A 22,808-nucleotide genomic window follows, 5' to 3' on the forward strand; every position below is an offset into this window, starting at 1 on the left:
TCACACACTTAAGGGGCTGGAAGCCCAATTCGGATCTGATCCGAGTTGGATTAGGTTTAGGAGTACTAATGGGCCTCGGATCCAGAGGCCCATCAGGAACCTCTATAAATAGAGGGGTGGGGGCGCCCTAGGGTTTACACCTTTTTGGCGAAACACACCTGCCGCGCCTCCCACGCCCTCGCCTGTTGTAACTCGCGGATCTAGCGGTCCGGCTTGCGACGCTTCCTCCCTGCACGTGTGGATACCTTGGAGGTGTTGCGCCTGCAGCACTTGGACGAGCCATCGACGAGCCGCCGACGAGCCACGACGAGCCGACGACGAGCCGCGGCACCGGAGGCGATCTTGCTGTGCACGTGGACGAGCTGCTGAGGAGCTGCTGGACGTGATCGACTACGTACGACTACGTTGATCGACTACGTGATCGTCTTCACTGCATCGACGCATATCTACATCTTCCGCACCAGTAGTGCGTCGAGTGGTAATCCCGTGATCCTTATACGGCAGTTCTTCCTGGTTATACGCGGTAGAAATTTTGATTTGCGCTAGTGTAGCCTACCTCGTATCCCAACAAAAGCGTCCGTCCAAAACGAGCGGACGCACTCGACCTGCACGGACGTCGTGCTCTCCCATGCATGCGTCTCCCCGCCCCCGCGTCTGCCTCGGCTAAGGCCGCCGCTTGCCCGCTGCCTGCCGCCACCCATCCCCTCCGCCCTCCCACCGGCCCCGCCTACTCCCGCCGCCTGTTCACCGCCCCCGCCGCCGCCCTCCGCTTGCATCACGGGGAGCAGCGGAGGAGGACGCGGTGAGAGGAGTGGCGGCCGGCGCAGGGGAGGAGCGGCGCGGGCAGAGGGAGCGGCGGCGGTGCGGGGGAGGGGGAGGAGCAACAGCGCGGGGACCGGCGGCCGGCGTGGGGAGAGCATGGGGGAGGGAGGAGCGGTGGCGCGGGGGAGAGGGAGGGTGGCCAGAGGAGGAAGATAAGGTGGGTGAGGATGACATGTGGGCCCTGCATCTGAGAGGTGGGACCCGTTGCTAACGGTATTAAAATGGCATCCAGCCCACCCCTCACAACACCTCCAACCAAACAAAAGATTGGAACGAACCCATCCCTTTCCATCACTCTCATCCAAACACGAGATGGGTCGACCCCAACCCATAAAAGGGGGTCGGCTCCAACCCAACCCATATCGTTCCAAAACCAAACACACTCTAGAAATGTTCAAAAGGCCTGTAGTTTGGGACGGAATGAATATATATACTTGACATTCGGACACGAACAAGATAGTTTTTAGGTTGATTTTTGTTGTCTAAAACATCAGCTAATAAATACTCCTAAGTTACTAATAGCATCTTCAGTACTCTGCTCAGGGCATGGTACAATCATGGCACTGCCGCTGGTTGTTATATTCATGAGCCAGACAAAAGTGATCACTTCCTACACGTGACAGCACTAACCATTGAAACATTCAAAGATTGTAGTTCTCGTGAGTCCTTGCAATGCTAGCCTGCACTGCCCATCCACACCTTTTTGCCCCTACTCCAAGCCTTCCACTACAGTCCCTCTAAACAAAATGTATTAAATCTTACCGTCGTCAATTCACACGCGCATAGTGGCAAGCAAAGTAGCTTAATGTAATAAACATGCGCATCTTGCAGAAAAATGCTAATATAACAGGAAACTCGATTGTAAGAGAGGAAACTATTTTAATTAAGGTGCTACTTATGAATAGACCTCAATGAACGATCGAGATCCTAAGACAGGACTAATCTTGTATCGACTAAACCCTGCTTCTAAGAAGATCTTGTGCCATTTCTCCTCCTCTCTCTGTTTACCTGGAAATAGCACCATCATGCATAGATCCAGAGAAAGTTGAGCTTCCAATGTCTGTTTAGACGGAGACGATCCTAACACGACATCAATTATGATCACCTTCCCCTTTGGTTCTCGAGTCGAAATAGCTTCTTTGGATCGTTTCAAGATCCGAACACAATCCTCGTCGCTCCAGTTATGTAGCACAAACTGTCAAAAGATTGTTCAGTAATCACAAGTAACAAAGCCTATGATTACAAGACATCATCGTCCATCTAAGCATGTGGCGAAAAATCTCTTGAAGTAAATATAATATATGTGTATCGCGAAACAACAAAAACAAATATTTGAATAAATAAAATAACTACTTTACTCGTTTTTGGTAGCATCAAAATTTCTTATATCTCCATCAACTAAAACTACTAATCCTAGTCATCTACACACTTGCATCATTTGTGATAAATGGTTACTCATATACCTTGAGTAAGACAGCATCCACTACCGGAAACAGGACGTTTCCCGAGTGCCCCAGGCACTCGGCGAAGGCCCAAAAACACTCGGCAAAGAGTTTGCCGAGTGTACTTTCTCTCGGCAAACAGTGGATTTGCCGAGTGTCAAACGTCGGGCACTCGGCAAACGCTTTGCCGAGTACCAAAAAACACTCGGCAAAACAAAATACTCGGCAAAAAGGCGTTGACGGACAGTCACGGTAACGGCACCTTTGCCGAGTGCTAGACGGAAGAACACTCGGCGAAGAGTCTAAATTTTGCCGAGTGCCGTCTCACAGACACCGGCCACGCCACCATGGCACCACGGACGCATCTTCGCGCGCATCGACCCACCAAAGCGGCAGCCGCGACGCCATCTTGCAACATAGCAGCGGCCACCCTGTGTCCCTGGGCATTGGTGACGGGCGCGGGCGTCCCCGTCGTCACCAGCCGACCCCGCACGCGCGCAGGCGTCCTCGCTGCGGGCGCCATGAGCCAGCTCGCCGTCGCTGGCTAGCGCTGGCTCAGAGGCCAACAGGGACGCCACGACAGGGGGAAAGGCCGGATCCGGCTAGAGGAGATGTGGATCCGTCCACCCCAAGCACAGATCGGGAGCCGTCGGCAGCCACGCCGCGAAGCCGCAAGAGCCGACCGCCGCGCCACCATAACTACCATGGGAAGAAGCATAAGGAAAAAAGAAGAGAAGGAGAGAGGGGAAAGGAGGGGAGGCGAGGGAAGAGGAGGGTGGGAGGGGCTGCCGGCGGCCGTGGCGGCCAGCTAGTGAGGGTGGCGGCGCCTTTTTTTTTCCGACGCGCGGAGCGCCCTCGTGCTGCCTAGGGAGGACGACGCGAGGGCCTGATCGAGTTTCAGTTTTGAACCGACATAACTCAGATTGGAGTACACATACTGAGATTTTTAGATATGACTGTGTGCATAGTAGAGTTTGGGCTATGGATAAATACCTGGAGGTGAAAATCTAGAACCGGCGGCCGGTTTTCGCGGGGCGACGACAAGCGGAGCCAACCGCGTGAGCTTCGGCGAGTGCGTCTTCCTCTCCTGCGACGTCTCCTCCCCGACCGCAGCAGACTACGGCGGAGGCCGCCGTGGCCCGCGCCCGAGACCGGAAGCAGCGGCTTGGTCGCGGAGGAGAGCGCGAGATGCTTGGCCACGGAGCCAGCGGGGGTCACGCGGCCGGAGGCGGCGCGAGTTCGCCGGATGCCATGTCGCCGGCGTCCGGCTAGGAGCATTTTCAGAAAGACTCCTGGATTGGATCGATCCGAAGATTTGTATTTAACCCCCTGTTATATGCAAATAACCCCCTATTTTGGATCGCAATCAATAATCGCTATCCGAATATATGCATATAGCCCCTTTGTTGTGATCGAAAGTTTGCAGAGTACCTCCGGTTGGATCTCTCCCTCTGCCCCTCACCGGCTCCTTCTCTGGCTGGCACTGCCGCCTTCTGCCCCAGCGGTAAGAGCGAATCCCCACACCACTGACTGCCACTTGAAGCGGCAGAGCAACTTGGCCGGCAGCCGAGAAGATGATCTCGACGATGAGGTCATCGGGGAGGTAGGCCGCGCCGGGCACCAGCTCCCTGCCTCCATCCTCGAGGTGGGGACGGCGGAATCTGCACGAAGAGATTGAAAAACTGCTCGTAGAGAAATCGCAGCAGAATGGTAGAAGAACAGGAACTTTCCAAAAAAAAAAGTATATACTCCCAAACAAGAAGAAGAAGCGGATTAATTGGACTCGTTGAATTCACGGCGGGTACCAGAAACGAGCATCAGACTAACACAAACACCACTGGGTCTAAAGTCTAAACAACACCGAATTTTGTCTTACAAGTCGACAAGTGAAACTAAAGATCAGTACAACTAATTCCTCAACACAAAACCGATTTAATTAACAAAATGGACACCACCGTCTCACCATCAGTCGATTTTCCAAGGATATATAAAACAAGAAGATCTAGTTTCTATTTTATAAAAACAAGAAAAGTTCGGAATTTCTGAATTTCATCTATGGCACTTATCTCTACTGAGTGACACAAAGGAGTACCAAAATTTGTTCGCTATCTTTCTCAAGGCGTCGATGTCATATGAACAATAGAGATTAGAAATATCAGCCTTGTAGTGTGGAGAACGTGAAGCACTTCTAGTTGATATTTGGTGATGCCAGTCCCCTTGAGTACCATGGGACGTATGGAAAAAACGGGTGATGGGCGTGTTTGAAGTCTTCGAGAGTGCAAACAACATGCCAATCACCGTGATTCATATCATAGGAAATCAGCATGTTCCGTGTCCGGTCGTAGAAGAAAACCAAATCACCATCCGGATGAAATCCAGCTATGTAGTAGGTTGGTTTCAGCATATGCTTCCATGGCTCAAAAAGTAGATCGGACTTGCTAACGTTGTGCTTCATGATCCACTCCCTACTGGCTTGGTCCTCACGAACATATATTGACAGCACATCATACTTGCGGTCATTGTTCGCGTAAATCAAGCGCCCTCGACAATGGCCTACATAACCACGGCCTTCCCTATGGCCATGATCCTCACAGTGACGTACTTGGGTTACCTTCCATGACTGACCGTTGGGATCCACCGACACAACTTCTTCGTGCTCGATAGGAAGATGTAGGGAGCCATTGAAGTAGGTCATACGGCCATAAAAGTCGATCCATTCAGGCTTGCATTCCCTTAGAACCCATGTGCCAGTTTCAGATGAGTAGACCTCCACCGCCGCGATGGAACATCGGGTCATGCCATCATCCACCTCCACCACCTGAAACACATAGAAATGCGAGGAGATGGCCGGATCGAAGCCTACCGCAGCGTACCAGGTCCTGGCGCCTTGTCCGTAACCGTTGTACCTCGGCTGCGGCAAGGCCACCCACTCCCTGGTGGCAGGATTGCACACGACGTAGAACGGGGGCGGGGGAGAAGATGAGAGCTCGTTGTAGCAGCGGAGGAGGAGGAGCCCGTTGCAGGAGTCCAGCATCTCGATCTTCCCGCATCTAGGGGGCAGGAAGGAGAGGGCGGCGTCCACCAGAGGCGGGCCGTCACCGTCTTCCTCGAGAGGAGTAACAGACGACGGTAAAGCAGCGAAGCGAAATCTGGGGCCTTCGTCGGAAAGGAAGAAGAAGCCGGAAAGGGTCTGCACGAACCGGGCGCGGTGGACGGGGTCGGAGATGAGGCGGCGCCAACGGTGGGAGACGCATTTGAAGCGGCAGAGCGACTTGGCCGGCAGGCGCGCGAGGATCTCGACGACGAGCTCGTCCGGAAGGTAGGTCGCCGGCGTTGTGCCCTGCTCCATCTACAATTCTGGACAGTGGGTAGGCGCCGCCGAGCCTGAGATCCAACGACTTCACTTCTGCGGCTTGCAAATACTACCGGAATTATGGAAGATATGTATTTGATGGTATGTGATGCAAAGGAATCGCAAACTACTGCAACTCGGACTCGGAATTGCAAACCACTTGAACCCGTAACCTTAACGGGATCGGGTCTCCTGTTGGATGGAGCGTAGAGCTCTACTGGATCTGGATCCCGTTGCTGCCGCCGCCGCCCCATTGACCATGCATAAGGGCTGCGACTGCAAAGGAGGCGTGGCTCTCACGGCGTTGCAGGGCTCGCTTGCCGCTATCTCGGCAATTCACCACCCACACCCTAGCTCTCATCAACATAGATGACACCACCCTCTGGAAACATGAAATGTATGTTGATGAGATGATTTTTTTTCCGGCGCTAGATTCCTGAATTGCCCTGATTCGTGATCAATGAACATTGCAATTGAATTGCAAATTTGCACAATGACATAGATTCCGGCGCCGTAGGCTTCTTGAAGTAGCCAACCCAAAAATAGTGAAAAGTAGGTGCGATAACATTCAACCCGAGATGACACTACCATCAACGTCGACAAAATAATACTGATCTCCAACCTGCTAATGTTCACAGGATTTCATGGTAACTTCGAAGAAACAAAATCAAACTAGTGGCTAAGACTGAATCAGCAGTAACACGGAAACAGGTCTACCAACAGACTCATGTTCTCTCCTCAGCACTGAATTTCAGCTCACCGTCGAGGATGATGCTTCACAACGGGCAGGGTGGTACTTCAAGTGTCGTACCGGCCTGGATCTGGCCCCATCCGATAAGGCGCCAATGCTTCTCAACACGACGACTAGACTAAAGGCAACCTTCTCTCCTCTGCTTGTTCAGACAGGGGCAGTGAGCTGTAGCTTGGCAAGATCGTTCTTAACAGCGAGCACGCGGGCGCCTGTGGACATGGATCCCATGTTAAGCATGAGGATCTCGCCCTTGGTGAGCTTGGACACCTTCCCTGCCTTCTCTGTACCTTTCGTCCTTACACCCAGGAGCCTCCGGAGAAGGAAGAAATTGATGCAAAGCAAAGGTTCGATGATGCACACGACTATTTCCGTCCATCCGAAATTATGAAGGGACAAAGATTGTGCAAACCTCAAGCTCTACATAAACATCAGGTAGCAAGCCAACTTCACCGAGAACTTGGCCCACCAGTCTATCAGCACGTGTTAGAGTTGGGTCCATTGTGGTTCCCACACCAATCAGCCCTCCTGGCACAACAAACTGGAGCTCATTCTGCTCAGCATATAGCGAGACAATCCTTGAGTAGATTGGGGTGCATTTGATGTTGCCATTTTCATCTTTCATGACAATGCCAGGGCGAACTTCAATCTTCTGGTTAACCCTCAGAACTCCCTGTAAAGAAGCATTGCTGTTTTGTTCATATCAACCACAAGGAAAACAAAACAATAGCACCATGATTGAGACGTACATACCCTAAGGATACTGCCACCAGCTACACCACCCTTAATTTCATCAACCTCTGATCAAAGGAGCGAATAACAATCATATTAGGAGGTGAGGTGAAGTTCCTTTCAGGGATGGGGATTTTCTTCACAATGTATTCACAGATCACATCAATGTTGTATTTCAGCTGGGCAGATATAGGCACCACAGGAGCACCTTCAGCTATAGTCCCCTGCTCAATGAGCAAAAAAGGATCAGATCTTGAAAGACAAGACACGTGCTATAACGAGATGGTGACAAGTATTGACCTGGATGAATTTTTGGATTGCTTCATGCTGATTCATCGCTGCACTTTCCTGGATAAGGTCAATCTTGTTCTGCAAAATGGTGATATGCTGGACACGCATGATCTCAACAGCTACAAGATGCTCGGATGTCTGGGGCTGGGGGCAACTTTCATTTGCTGCAATCAAAAGCAGTGCTCCATCCATGATAGCAGCTCCATTAAGCATTGTAGCCATGAGAATGTCATGCCCCTATCCAAGGAGATAGGTTACTCATATAATTATTTCCTTATATCATGTGACCAATAAAATTATACAACCAATATCAAATGAAACATCAGAAAATTAACATAATCTAATTTAGCAATTTCCCATGGTAACCATTACCAACAAGTAGTTTATCATATCCCTTTTAGTCGAAACATCATTAATCACCAAAAGCTTAATGCAACTAGAATCGTAACAGAAAGCAAAATAAATTTTGAACTATATGCAGCAAAGTATAAAGCTTATTGCTTGTTCACTTGTATGTGGTGATGTTAATAAGGATTTCGGATAGCACAGTTTAATTAGGACCGGAATCTTTAAAACCGAGCACAGCAGAATATTGAATTATCGATAGGACAAAAATGGTTAAGAGTGACCATACCGGGCAATCAACAAAAGAAACATGTCTCAGGAGCTTCATCCTAGTGTTTTCAAAACCAGCTCAGCCGGAGGGATGAACTCCAACATGTCGCCTGCAACGAACTCAACCGTGCTACCAGCAGCCGCAGCGGCGTCCACCACGTGCGGCAGCTCCAGCACCGAGCACCTCACGTGCGGGAACGCCCTTGCAATGGCCATCGCCGTCGTCCCGTCGCCGCCACCGGCGTCCACCAGCGACGCCACCCCCGCGAACACCTCGCCGCACTCGCGGACGAGGATCTCCGACACGAAGCGGCTGTCGGAACGCATCGCCGCGTCGAAGCACGCGCCAAACGCCGCGTCGCGGCTGACGAAATCGTAGAAACCCGCCCCGTGCGCCATCGCGAACGGCGTCGTTTCCGCCGCCGACGCCGCCACGGCGTCTTCCTCGCCCTTGATGAGCCACTCGGCCAGCCTTTGGGACGCCATGAAATGGAGCGGCGTGAAGAACAGGAGGATGAGCGGCGACAGGCACGTGCGGCCACTGCTGGCATCGCCATCGTCGTCGTCGTTGATGAAGAGGCGAGATGCTGCGGTGAGGCTGTAGCGCACGTCGCCGGTGACCTCGCCGTTTGCCGGAGTCTCCACTCCAAAGATCCCCGATGCGGCCAAGAACGTCATGATGCGAGACAGGCATGGCCGCTTGCTCGCGGCGACGGGGATGGCGGCGTGCAGCTCGGGCAGCGAGGCGGTGCCGCCGCTTCTGTGGATGGCGTTGGGGATCCTAAGCTTGATCGCGCACTGCAGCGCCATGGATTTGAGGTAGCCGAAGCCGTGGCACCAAAGCAATGCCTCAGCTTGCAAGAGCTCTGCAGCACCGGTGGTCGACATGCAGGAATTGATGGAAAAGAAAGGACGCACCCAAAGAAGACCACTGCATATATATATAGTATAAAGAAACTATTTTGTGCGGCAAGTTTTAGGCGACATCAACCATTCCCGCCGCCTCCGGCTCCACCCGGCCCCTCCGCCAGCTCCCGCTCGCCCACCCGCCATCGCCGTGAGCTCGAGAGGGCTGAGAGAGGAGATCGAGAGAGATAGAGGATAAGAAGACGGACAGCAGAGAGGGGGAGCTTTAGTACCAGATGGAGCCCCCACCTAATACTAAAGCGGATCACGGAGGCCATCTCGGGACCTATCCGTAGATCTGGTACTAATACTCTTATTAGTACCGAGCTAAAATGCAATCGGTACTGAGGCCGTGGATGAAAGGTCCATTCCCTAGTAGTGATGAAAAAAAGAGAGCGTTTTCTTAAGGGGATTATCTTCATAATAGGTGTAATATTGTCCTTGAAAGTTAGCCAAGAAGTCTTGCAGTGCTTCTATTGGCGAGTACCTTCCAAATTTATATGGCTTTCTAAAAATTTCCTTTATATCGGTCCTTTTGATATTGATGGTTTTTTTTTTGCTTTATTATCGAAAATGACTTTTCTTCTTGACATTTTGGAGGTACCAACTTGAAGAGAATCTTTTGTTTGATACAGAGAGTAAGACAAATATGCTACTACCTCCGGTCAGTTAAAGATGATGTTTTGGACATGCAAGTACACATGGAAACCCGAAATCCCACCAATCCAGCGAAAAATTATCTTGGCTCTGAAAGATTGTTCCTGGTTGTGCATATCCTAGTCGATGGACAACGGTGGCCCTCCATATGGCTATCTAATGTCGACGAAACTTTAGTATGGTTGTACAGTTGCATCATAAGTCGTGTAAAAGTTTAGAAGAACTTTAGATCCAACCATGCTGTGTAAAAGTAGGCAGTTATCACACTACCGAGGTATGATTGCATAGGAACGCTACGAGACCTTTACAAAGATTCCCTAATAATTGATAATCCGCTAAGGTTTGGAAAAAAAATTGCATGCAGTCAGGCTGCAGACGGAGCGCCCTGCAGTCCGTCGCCCAATGCCCTCCACGTGGGATCGGACGGAGGCACCCTCGCTCGGCTCGATAGTTGCTGGCTCATTTACGTATGCGCCATCCGCGTGGTACTTTCTGTCCGCGGCTCGCTCGGCTCGCTCACCGTGCATCCACCGCGATCCTCGTGATCAGTTGCCCTCGGCTCGTGTAATCTCGTGATCAGATCAGTTGCCGTTCCTCCTGCTCGTCCCCACGGCCTCCTCCTCGGCCGCCTCCACCGGCACGTCCCACTCGCCGTCATGGAAGGCGCGCACGTACGACTTGGAAGGTGGGCATCTTCACCTCGCTCCAGTTCTGGACGTGCATCTCCTGCTGCTTCCTCTTCAACTACCCCGGCAATGGCACCGCCATGGACTCTCTCCATTGTTTCTTTCATTCGTTCGTTCGGTCATTCCACAACAACAATTAGCAGATACAAATGTCAATGAGCCATACTTGTACATGCAAATAATGTTGTTACATATAATTCCCAAGTGCAGGAAGCTAGGAACACACACGCTCATCAGATGCCATCTTCCTCTAGAATCGTTGGAGAACCTGGAGCGAATGATCAGCAGATAACTCAGGTACAGTTAGCTTTTTTTTGTTTGATGATTGTACACGCCCTCCGCCTATTTCTAATCCGTGAGCACATTTACATGCGTGAGCACATGCTAGGTCGCACATAATACAGAGATACCGAGTTGATCACCACAGAAGCCATGGCGAATGAAATGCCAGATGAGGTAATTGAAGCAACTTGAATAATAAAATTCAAGTGAGATCATAATATTTCATATTTTTCTAAGGTACCTTTTAACTCTATGCTCATTATATAATAGGTGGCTGATAAAGTTGGACAAACTTTGATTGTTCCTGAAGTTGGATTGTCTTTCGAATCTGAGGAGAAATCTTACGATATGTACAACACATATGCAGGCAAAATTGGGTTCAGTATTAGAAAGAGTGACATAAAGTGTCGAGCAGATGGCAGTATCTGTCACAAATATATAGTTTGCAGTAGTCAAGGTCATGGACAAACATAATCATCAAAACACACTACAAGGACAGGTTGCAATGCTCGTGTTCAGTTTAGTGTTAGCAAGGAGGGGGTGTGGACAGTGTATAAGGTTGTGCTTGATCACAATCATTACCTAGCTAGTCCAAATAAAAGGTAGAAGCTGAGGTCCCAACGAAGTGTTGAAGAAGCAGACAAGAAACTAATTGGCCAAATGAGGGATGGCGGGATCAAGCCAGCCCAGGTGTTTGAGTTTATGGTACAATTTTATCGAGGAGTTGACAAAGTGCCATTCACACGGATGGATTGCAACAATGAGATTGGTCGACAGCGCAAGAAGTATTTAGAATCCAATGACGCACAAACATTGTTGGAATACTTGAAAAATAAGCAAACAAAGGATCCATCATTCTTTTATGCCATTGAAATAGATGAGGAAGATGGTAGAATGGCTAATTTCTTTTGGGCAGATGGTCAGTCTATCATGGATTACGCATGTTTTGGTGATGCTGTGTCTTTTGACACCACGTTTCAGACTAATAAGTTTGAATTGCCTTTTGCTCCACTACTGGGAACCAACCATCACAAGCAGACAATCATTTTTGGGGCTGCATTATTGTTTAATGAGACTATTGAATCTTTTGTTTGGCTATTTGAAACCTTTCTAATAGCAATGTCAGGCAAGCATCCTAGTACAATTTTTACTAATCAAGATGCGGCCATGGTGGGCGCAATTGCTTATGTATTCCCAAACACAAGCTATCGTCTTTGTTTATGGCACATTTATTTAAATGCTGCTAAACATCTTAATCATGTAATTCAAGAGCATCTGGAGAAATTTCTTCCTGATTTTAAGAGATGTGTGTATGAAGACAAATCTGAGTTTTACTTCAAGAAGAAGTGGGATAAATTGTTGTGTGACTACAAACTTGAGGACAATGAATGGATGTTAAACCTATATGATTTGAGAGCAAAGTGGGCTGCTGTGCATTGTGACTCATTTACAGCTGATATGAACTCCACTCAAAGGAGTGAAGGTATGAATAATGTATTCAAGAAAAGATTTCGTAGAAAACTGGGTCTTTCGGAGCTCCTTGTAGAATGCGAGAAGGTTTCTGTTAGTCTTTGTGAAAATGAGTTGGATGAAGATTTCCAATCACGTCGAAAGAGGCTAGTTACTTGCATCCCTCTATTGAAGACCGCGGCCGATTCATATACAAGGAGGATGTTTAAAGAATTTGAGGAACATTTTTCATTTTCTTGTAGATTGTTACCCAGCGAGGGTTCAGTTTTGACATATATGGTTACACATACGTACTCTGACTATGGAGCAACGGTTGTATTCAACAAAGCAGATTTTACCATTGCATGTGCTTGCCGAAAGTACGAATCCATAGGTATGTATACAAGGTTTAAATTGCAATAGTATAATTTCTAATACAAATTGCTGAAATATGACGTCCACATCTTATAGGTATATTGTGCAAGCATGCGCTCAAAGTGTTCAATGTAAACGATGTTTTCATGTTACCATCACAATATATACTTAACAGATGGACAAAATATGCAAAGAGAGGATTCTATATTGAGAAACAAGGATCTGAGAAGAAAAGTTTGAAAACCCAAGCTGCATGTATCTCACGAAAGGCAACATCCGTTGCATTGAAGTGTTCACAGTCAAAAGAACTTCTTGATTATTTGGAGAATGCAATAGGTAACTTTGATTTGGAAGCAGATAATTCTCTAAGCAAGATGCAAGAAAAAGCCAATGAGGTTCCTCCAATTTTAATTGATTGTGCTATAGATACATTCTGAGGTCAAATATCATTTAGAATTCCTCGGGTGGTAAAAGGCCCAAAGAGTAAATGAGGGACCATCTCCCTTGAAAAGAATAAAGGAAAGAAAAACAAAAGTGGTAGAAAGAAAGGTAATGATCCTACCCATTCTAGGATGTTTTCCTTTTTTGTTGCATTTGTATTTAACGTCGTATGTTTGAATATAGGGCAAGATTCAATAAATGCAGCAAATAATAGATATGAAGGATGTGAAGATGCTGACCTAGAGCAATTTATCGTAAGTCATATGATTTGGACTATATTCACTTTTCATATTTGATTTGCTTGCATGTAACTTTTTATAAATAATTTCATATTATATCATACAGATCTTAACGATGGTACCATTGATGATAGCAGCGCAATGCCAAACTTTGCAAATAATGTGTACGGACAATCTTCCTTCATGGCAGCTCCATTGATCCAAGAAGGATGTGCCAATATCTCAATGCCGCACTTTACAGTTGGTGCTCCGTATATCCAAGGAGGATATACAAATCTGTTACTGGGAGTTGATCAAGCTACCACATTACAGCCTGCTGTTAAGAAATTAAATTTTGATGGAGTGCCAAATCAAGAAAACAAATGACCTTGTTGTGTTACACATAATTTTATTTTTCATTTGTGCTGTGTTGGGACCATATATTTGTTATCTATATCAGTCATGTAACTCATTTATATTGTTTGAGAATTATACGTAACAACATTATTTGTTATTTTCATTTGCGTTGTGTTCATGGCTTCTTGCACTTGGGAATTATATGTAACAACATTATTCGCCTGTACAAGTATGGCTCATTGACGTTTGTATCTGCTAATTGTTGTTGTGGAATGACCGAACGAACGAATGAAAGAAACAATGGAGAGAGCAGTCGCCTTGGATCAGCAGTCGATGGACATGGCGGTGCCGTTGCCGGGGTAGTTGAAGAGGGCAACTGATCGCGAGGATCGCGGTGGACGCACGATGAGCGAGCCGAGCTGAGCTGCGGACAGAAAGTACCACGCGGACGGCGCACACGTCATTGAGCCAGCGACTATCGAGCTGAGCGAGGGTGCCTCCGTCCGATCCCACGTGGAGGGCATCGGGCGACGGACTGCAGGGCACTCCGTCTGCAGCCTGACTGCATGCAATTTTTTTCCTAAGGTTTCCTCATAAAGGGATGAACCCTCCCCCAAGTGGTGCGTACACCCCTTGACTGGACAAGCCATTGCACAACCTATGGATCCCTCTTGCCCTTTCGGTAAGACTATCACAAACTAGAGTATCTAATTAATTAGCCAAGATCAGAGCCCATTGGTCTTATGGATGTCCTATTTTCCTGCGTGGTCACTCGATGTTCCAATTAAGGCATGTGAGATGTTGTAATTAACAAAGGTGCATAACATAAAATAAATTAGGTTCATCATTGTTCATTACTTCCCACCATAAACCAGGTATATCAACTAGCATAGCTACCCAACAATAAAGTAAAACCCAGGTTGCCCAACAATAAAGTAAAACCCAGATTGATAAGGGATAATATGGAAGCTAGGTAAATCCTTAATTAGGATCCATCAAATTAAGACTCAAGCGTGCATATCATATGTTTCATCATATATTAATGTTGTATAGGACAGAATGTGATCAAGGGCACAACTTGCCTTCCTTAAAGTCATGTTGTTGTTCAGAGTCTTCGAAGTCTTCTTGAGATTCCTTGAACTACGCTCCTTCTAGCGTCACACAATCATCCAAAATAACTAAACAAGCAGACAAATACATCTAATAAGAAAGAGTACATCAAACAATAAAATCGTACTAAAATAACATTTTAAAACTATCCTACGCATTGCAAGGATCGCGTGAGCGCAAGATTCACTGGAAATGGAGTTAAAATATGAAAGATATTTGATAAACGTGATGTCGGTGCGAAATCTAACCGACAAGTAATTATTTGTAGTTTTGCCGTGCGTTAATCGGATATGGCCAAGCATGCAATGACACAGGATTTATATTGGTTCGGGCAACGTGCCCTACGTCCAGTCAGGGGTCGGTCGTCGACTTTATTCCTGAGTCCAGGTGCTCAAAGTTTGCAGCGGGGGGTACAAACAAGAGGAGGAAGAGATGGGGTGCCTGAGTCCTGGCCTTGTTCTCACCACGGTGGGGGAGAGTGGTAGGAACCCAAGCGTGCGCTAAGTGTTGGGAGTGTGTAGCGTGAGGGTGCGCGTGTGCATGAGATGGAGAGATTTATCAAAGAGCGAGAGATAGAATTCAGTCAGAGAGAAGTGGGGGTCCATCCCCTTTTATAGTAAAGGGGACAGCCTTATAGGTCGGGGGAGGATAAGAGAGTGAGTGTACGGATGTTGCCTAGTCTTGTCGAATCCCATGCCAGTGGATACGATATGGCCTCCATCCTCGGTCCCTATTCTCCTCGTCAGGCCATTACACCATAGCGGGTAGGTCTCTGCGTACAGTCGGTTGACTTAGGTGCTGCCTCGTAATCCGTCCCCACCTGCTCCCTGGGCCCTCTCCGGGCAGGCATCCCCGGTCGGGGGGTCGGCGCAGGTGGTACGGCTGGTCCTTGGTCGAGGAACTAGGTCGGAGCACTCAACCTGGAGAGCTTGGTCAGGAGTACTCAGTCGGGGTCGAACTGCGGTCCCACTCCGGCTGGGTCCCTCCGGTCAGGGTGCCGACCAGGCCTCCTGGTCGGAGGGATCGGTTGGTTGACCGGATCGTGATCTCGGCCTGGCTGTGTGCACCTGGGCTGGCCCAGGTGCATGTTGTGGCCATGCCCTTTGTTGGGCTGAATATTGCGGGATAGCAGTCCCCGTTAGGTACCCCAGGTCTATGGACCCATCACATGGTTTCAAGGATCCAGATGTAATTAACTCTAGATTATAGTGATTAGCAAGGAAGATCAGTAAGACACATGAAACAGTACTCGCAAAAATGGTAAAGGTTAGGGTTAGATCTGTAAAAGCGTAGAGCTTGGGTTAGAATGAAAAGAACTAATCTATTTAGGGGTTTTCTACAACTATACTAGACACAAGAAAAGGACAAATAATTATAGATTTAGCTAGGGGCCTATCTGCAATCACTGGGCCATGCCTGCGGTGGCTTTGACCGACCGGCTTGCCGACGCTCCGCGAGCTAGGGATGTGGCGGCAGGGCGCATTGGAGAGAGGAGGTGACGACGAGGTCACGGGAGGCCTCATCGGTGGCCGAGGTGAAGAAGGACAGCCGGAATCGGCCAGTGGACGACCAACCACGGCAGTGGCTCGGTCTGAGATCTACCTCGATTGGCGGCGCTCCGGTGGCCGGATAGCGACAAGAGCTGGAGGTGGGTGTGCGGTACGGCGAGGGGAAGCACGATGCGGCGTCGGCTTGCTCCGGCAGTGCTTCGACGCGGCCAATCGGGCGGAAAGGCGGCAATAGAGCTTGGCTCGGCCAGTGTGCTTGCAAGGTGGCGACGCTACACAGGCGAGTCCTCAGGCGGAGGCGGAGGCGGAGGCAGCAGGCCAAGGGATTCGTGTTTTATAGGGCGCAGGGACGGCGCGGCTGCCTTGGTGTGGAAGCCAAGGATGGCTGGCGGCGGCGGCGCATGGCTCATCTGCGCGGCAGCCCTGCAGTGCAACTGGGTTCAGATGGGCCTTGGCGGGCCAAAGTGGGTCGGCTAGGCTAGGAGGTGGGGCGATTGCGTCGAGTCCACAGGCTTGGCCCGGTAGGATAGGATTAGATTTTTAGAAATGATTTCTCGTGAAAGAAAAATCCAAAAAATTCTAGATAATTCATTTAAACCGTGAAAATACTCTGAAAATCCTAAAAATCCTAGGTAAATTCCTAGAGATAGATTGGGACACAAGGAATCCAAATAAAATACTCGGATCCCATGAATAAGAATCTAGAGCCTTCTAATAAATAGATTTAGCTCTAGAAAAAAGAGAATTAATTCCAGTAAAATTCGAAAGAATTCTCAGAGAACCTAACAATCGTATAAACGCATTTTTAAACCATTTTGCACTAAAGGAATAAGAAATGCAACCATCATTAATGCAACACACATAAACTTATTGTTCATTAAGTTAATTTAGAAAAAAGATTTTAATGCCTAATAAATTCACAAAGAAACCTTAAGGCTTTAAACAAACTCAAACAAATTCTAGAGAATTCTAATTAATTTTATTAAATTGCAAAAGATAAAAATTAGGGTGTTACAGTGAGTAACTAAAATAAATCACAACGAGGTAAGAATAAAAGAAATCTATGTAAGTATTGTATTACAATATGAATCGGTAAGAGATGAAAAGTAATATTGATTAGCTAGGGACCTTACGTTTATTCATACTTTTTTTAACAATTATATCCGTTAATGGACCATCGAGGAGAGATTTTTTTTTGCGTCGAAACCAAGCGTGACACTTAAATTAATCTTTTATCAGGAAAACTTCCCCAGTAACTATGGTTGCATTAATCTTTTCTCACTTGAGTATTCTGCTTTTTCATAAGTTTTGCAATTTTCATTTCACTTAACTTTCAGGAAGCAGTGGAGCAGTTGTATTTGCAACAATCAGGGACGGAGGCAGTAGGGGGTTGCATGTTTATAGTTTGTCTTTGAATTATTTTCATCGTAGCTCCGTTGCTATTTGCAATTTTCATTTCAGGGAGCAGTGGGCATCGTATTTATATTTATACATAGATACAAGGAAAAAAAAAGCAGGAAACACAGTTGGAACTTGGCAGGCCCGTTGACATGCAATAGCAAGGCCTTGAGGCCCACAAGGGTGATCTGGACCCAATGTTGATTGTTCTTGGCCCAGCCCGTCAACTGTACGATCCAATCTTGCCGTCCATGACGCATCTCCCACCGATCAAACGGCCCGGATCCACTCCCTCCTCCACTGGCCCTAGTATAAAGACGCCTCTCAACTCTCATGCGCGCCGCACCGGAGGCGGCGGCGGAGGCGCTAGGGTTTGCTGCAGGTGAGTCCCGATTCTCCCATCTCCTATCAGACGCATTGTTCCAGCGATTTCGCCACGCGATGGCGTCTCCTGCTCCACCCCTTACTGTGTTTGTTCTATGATTAGGCGTGCAGTTGTTGTTAGTTTGTGAAGTTCGTGGTTCCTGTAATCCCGGGTGGTAGGTTTGTTGACGGTCTGATCTGTCTGAATCCGGTGCCTTAGTTATATTCCTCGGGTGATTTGTTCGTGCGTAGTATGTACTCGCTTGGTTACTGCCATGTTGCTGTAGTGTTTGATTGACGCTGCCATGAGGAATTTTGTGATGGATCCGTTGGTGCTGTTCGGCACTCATTTCTGATTGTATTCCGTCAGTGTAGCAATTCTTCCGGTATCACATTTGCTGTAATGTTGTAGTGTTGGATTGAAGATGGCATGATGAGGTGGGAAGTTTCTGATTTTGTTGATGTCAGATTTCTCAATGTTGCTGCTTTAAGCAATGCAGTATTTATAGCTGTCTCGTGCTGTGCCACATTGCACCTTTTCTGCTATTCTTGTGTTATTTTCTTTTTTGCCACCTGTAATGATAAAACACAGCCTTGTGATTTCAACATTGGTGTGTAATTTATATTTGCAATGTATACATTTTAGTGTCTGATGCCATCTAGTTTTATTGTCACTGATAGTGATTTTGTCTTTACAATCTACAGGCCAAGGGACATTGAAGATTTGTCAAGGCAGCAGTAAAGATGGTTCTCAAGTATGTATTTTCCCTCCGTGCTCATATTTATGTTGTTGGTTATATCCTCTATGACTATGATGGATGGATATTTTGATACGTAATATGCAACGGAATTTCTGTTTTGCAGGACAGAGCTGTGCCGTTTCAGTGGTGCCAAGATCTACCCTGGGAAGGGTATCAGATTTATCCGTGCAGATTCACAGGTGATTTCTTTACATTGTGAATTCTCGGATAGATGATGGGAATTAAATATAGTGTCTGAGCCTATTTTTCTAAACTTTTCAGGTGTTCCTTTTTTCGAACTCAAAGTGCAAGCGCTACTTCCACAACCGCCTGAAGCCAGCCAAGCTCACATGGACCGCCATGTACAGGAAGCAGCACAAGAAGGTATCGTTGTTGTCCAGCTGAGTATGTTTTGTTGTAATGATCTATTTGCACTGGATTATGATAAACTCTGTTACAGGATTACAACTCTGGTTGCACTGCCAACAAATTGTGAAAAACAGAATAGTTTGGTTTGATAGTTTTTAGTGGTCAGTGGTGCTGATTTTTCATAATATGAGTTGTACTGCAGAAGTTTATACTTTATCTGTCTGAGCATCTATCATTGATTCATTGTTGCTATGCTATGTTTGTTGGGCACGCCTTGAATAGTCTCTGCGCTTAAATGCTGTGAACCTATTGTATACTTTGTTTCGTTGCAAATAAAGCGGGGGAGGCCTTTCCCTAAAAAAAAAATCCATTAGTGCTATGCTCATGTGCTTTATACTGCTAATGCCTATATTTACTAACTGTGGTCATTTGTGTTTGAAGGACATCCATGCTGAAGCTGCTAAGAAGAGGCGCCGCACCACCAAGAAACCATACTCCAGGTCAATTGTTGGTGCCACCCTTGAAGTCATCCAGAAGAAGAGAACTGAGAAACCAGAGGTTCGCGATGCTGCTAGGGAAGCTGCCCTCCGGTATGCTACCTTTCAATCTTTCATAGATGCCTTAGTGTAGCCTACTTGTTTTTATGCCAGTTTTTCGTTGTTAGTAATCAATTGATGATATTTATCTCTTTTTCCTGATCCTCCAGTGCCAACTATTTTGTAAGCATGTTTAGCCCACCATTCTATTCTGTTTTTTAAAAGTTCAGTTCTTGTCAGAGTCCTGAAAATAATTTGACTTGTCCGAGTCTTTGAGACAATCTTATAACTGACGGCTGGTTAAGTATAGTGTTGATAGCATTGTGTTTTCTAAACTCTATTCATATTCTTACCACATTATTGCCATGGCAAATTAGGGCGACCTCTAAATACATTACTTTTTGTGACAGTGAGATCAAGGAACGCATCAAGAAGACCAAGGACGAGAAGAAAGCTAAGAAGGCCGAGATGGCAAAATCTCAGAAGACTGCTGGGAAAGGCAATGCCCCCAAGCCCGGTAAAGGCCCAAAGCTTGGTGGAGGTGGTGGCAAGCGGTAGATTTGGGGTGATTGAGGCTCTGATAAAAGATCCAATGTTATGTATCCCAAAAGAAAATTTTGTACTGCCAGTTGTAGAACCATATAGTTGCAGAAACTATTTGTAGCATGTTTCCAAGCTTTAGTACTATGCTTGCCTAAATTTGCATTTCTAAGTTCTAATGCATCGTAACTTATGTTTTATGATCTAGAAGTTCTTTCTTCCATATGCATGTGGTTGGAGTTTGGCATTTGCTTTTAGGCGTCACATATGTTTCATGCTGTTGCAGCTGTAAAATTGTTGCTTGATAGGAAACTCCTAGAGTTAATTGGGATTTTTTACCTACACTATGTATTGATAACGATGGTATGTAGCTTGTATTTGAATTGATTGATTTGAGGAGGCCAAGAAATCAGAAATGTCTTGTTAATTGGCTCTGTAATATAGCTTTGGCAGCAGTTAATTATTCAAAGTTATTTTGATTGCATGACCCTTTGAATGCTATCATGTTCATTGTTTCTCTCTCTCTTTTTTTTGTCAAACATTGGAGGTTCTTGAAATGCGTTGAAGACTATTTTGGAGCTATTAAAGTAGTAGTCTTCATCGCAAGTCAGTGCAAACTGAAAGTGTGGTGTTCCTAGGTAGAAGAAACTAGTGAGGAGAAACTTCCTGATGCTTCTCAATCCCATGGCATTGCATACAGGCCACTGGTAGCATGGTGTTCCAAGGTCGAAGAAGTGGAATTTGGAGGATTTCAGTGCTGAGAAATTTCTTGATGCTTCTAATTCCTAACACAGAATACAGGTGACTAGTGATTGAATCGGCACAATTGCTTTATCCAGAGGTCTGAAGTTTTAGAGAGGTCACCATGGTTGGTATATAAGTAACTACACTGTTTTTACAACATTTTAATATTGAAATAAAAGAGCATCTAAGATGCTGCCCTGCTACAATTGCTCCTCACTAAATGCGATCTTGTTCAATCAGCTCAGCTGGCACATATAGGTTACATGTAGATAACTGTGTTAGTACACACTGAAATAGTCCACGCTACAATAAATTTTTAGAAAAAAGAATTTGTAAAGTGATTAAGATGCTTGAAGGCCTTGCCTTTCTACCTCTCTTCCCAAATGTTTGATATGCTAAAACCCATATGTAAGCTTACCTGCTAAAATGACATCTTTACTCTGGGATTTACTCGATTCATTCTATTTCACACGTGCACTGCACTTCATTTGTGCAGTCGAGTTACAAAGAGGTTCGACGTAGCTGAGTTAATAAATACGGAATCAAAACTTAAAAGTTATAAACATTATGATGTAGGAGCTAAACCTTCAAGTTTCTGATCAACGAGAGTACATTCCTTCCTTTCAAAAAATGTAAGCTCACCTGTCCTTCGATGCTCAGAATGAGATTCATGACATCTGCAGTGTTGTCCAGTTACTAGGCACCCTGCTGAAGTATAATGAAACATTGTGCACATCTGGTCCTATAGTAGACGAGTACCTTCATGTGTGTGCGGCCAAACTTTCAGTTTTGGTGAGGACAAATTTCCTGACACTTCTCAGTCCCATTAGGCATTTACTGTATCAAGGAAAATAGTGGGGAATTGGCAAAATTGCGTTACTATGGACTTATGGCATAGTACCACGTCCGAATTTTAAGAGAGTTCACCATGGTTGGAATATATATGGTCCTGTCCTTCTGATGCTGTATTGATCTGGGGGAAAAAACTAGGCCATCTGAATTGCTGGCTTACCGCGAGTGATCTGCATTCATTGTGATCTTGGTTAATGGTCAATAAGAGCACGTGCACAGTGTAGGTCAAGATGATTTTGGACTTCTAGGAATTTTTTTTTGTAAAGATGCTACTTTAAGATGCCAGGCAACTTTTAGGAAAGAAAGATAAAAAATCAAGAGCAATGGGGCATTTTGTCTGTGATGCATTTGTTCTATAGTTTATCCTGAGTAATATTTCTGAGCAGCCTTTACTGCCGTTCCTATTTGCCTTTAACTACCACACTTCAGTATACCATAACCAATAAATTGTAACATCAAATTTTTTGTGCAAAGTTATCATGACATCGAAGCCAAATAGTTAAAAGAAGTCATGTAAGTATGTAACACAATTACGTTGAAGGACTAATTTTTTTTGCAAGCTTACAACTGAATTTAATTTTTAAAAATGGTCGCCTGGATGTTTTTCAAGCCTTTGAGGCTACATCATCTTTAAAAGTGTAGGTTGTCATTTACTTGAGTATTTGCACTTCAATTCTTTGCGGGGGTAAGTTTTATGCTTACGAGTGTAAGAATAATTAAAAAAAACATAGTGCCAAAAACATTGCAAATCATATCTAGATTCGCTTACGTCCATCCATTGATCCTCATTCCAACTGGTGATGGATGCTGATGAGTTGGCCTTGCAGTATTTCTCATGAGTGACACATATCTCAAACAGGTTTCTGACAAACATGAGACCATCGATCTTGTTCAGCAGGCAAGAACTTTTAGCGCAAGAGAGTTGAGGAGTGAGACCAAAACGACGTGATATTTGGAATAATTCTTGTTCTAGCTCTGGTTATATATTGTAGTGCATCAGTGCATGCCATCTTTATGTATTTTCACAAATAAATAGGAATAGGGCCCTGCGTCTGGAGACCTACCTAAGTGCCTGAACTGCCTTTACTGCATACAGAGGACTTGCTATTCTGCAACTCCTTTGCTTCCTGATCACAAGTAACACTACTAGCTGCAATAATCCTGAAATCACATCTCCTTCTTTAATATTCAGTTGTGCTTCTTAATTATAGAGTTTTGTGAGGGAAAGAACCTAAAATAAGATCTCGATACAATACTACAGTAGTTGTATAAATT

The 22,808-nt window shown here is 46.1% G+C and overlaps 2 protein-coding genes and 1 pseudogene across 2 annotated transcripts; 1 reads left to right on the forward strand and 2 right to left on the reverse strand.

The window, feature by feature from the left end:
• Positions 1 to 1,717: 1,717 nt before the first annotated feature.
• Positions 1,718 to 8,374, reverse strand: LOC101763873 (acetylserotonin O-methyltransferase 3). The gene is made up of 2 exons (XM_004959027.3): positions 8,068 to 8,374; positions 1,718 to 2,019 (listed from the first exon to the last, which is right to left on the reverse strand). Exons 1-2 carry the CDS (start codon positions 8,327 to 8,329, stop codon positions 1,718 to 1,720), a joined length of 564 nt encoding a protein of 187 aa, XP_004959084.3. The 5' UTR covers positions 8,330 to 8,374.
• On the reverse strand, positions 6,382 to 8,074 carry LOC101770219 (annotated as a pseudogene).
• A 9,305-nt stretch (positions 8,375 to 17,679) lies between the features above and the next one.
• LOC101770613 (60S ribosomal protein L24) lies at positions 17,680 to 20,364 on the forward strand. The gene is made up of 6 exons (XM_004955765.3): positions 17,680 to 17,771; positions 18,458 to 18,507; positions 18,617 to 18,692; positions 18,775 to 18,876; positions 19,303 to 19,451; positions 19,808 to 20,364. The coding sequence occupies exons 2-6, from the start codon at positions 18,497 to 18,499 to the stop codon at positions 19,953 to 19,955; spliced, it is 486 nt and encodes a 161-aa protein (XP_004955822.1). The 5' UTR covers positions 17,680 to 17,771; positions 18,458 to 18,496; the 3' UTR covers positions 19,956 to 20,364.
• Positions 20,365 to 22,808: the final 2,444 nt, after the last annotated feature.

Source organism: Setaria italica, chromosome II (assembly GCF_000263155.2).
Source record: "Setaria italica strain Yugu1 chromosome II, Setaria_italica_v2.0, whole genome shotgun sequence".
In the NCBI taxonomy this organism is placed as follows: domain Eukaryota; kingdom Viridiplantae; phylum Streptophyta; class Magnoliopsida; order Poales; family Poaceae; genus Setaria; species Setaria italica.

Coding starts and splice junctions, on each gene's coding strand:
- LOC101763873 (XM_004959027.3), bottom strand. CDS start 8,329: ATGCGTTCCGACAGCCGCTTCGTGTCGGAGATCCTCGTCCGCGAGTGC. Junction 2,020..8,067: donor GGCTGAGCTGGTTTTGAAAA/CACTAGGATGAA, acceptor CAATCTTTTGAC/AGTTTGTGCTACATAACTGG.
- LOC101770613 (XM_004955765.3), top strand. Junction 18,693..18,774: donor TTATCCGTGCAGATTCACAG/GTGATTTCTTTA, acceptor TAAACTTTTCAG/GTGTTCCTTTTTTCGAACTC. Junction 18,877..19,302: donor ACAGGAAGCAGCACAAGAAG/GTATCGTTGTTG, acceptor TTGTGTTTGAAG/GACATCCATGCTGAAGCTGC.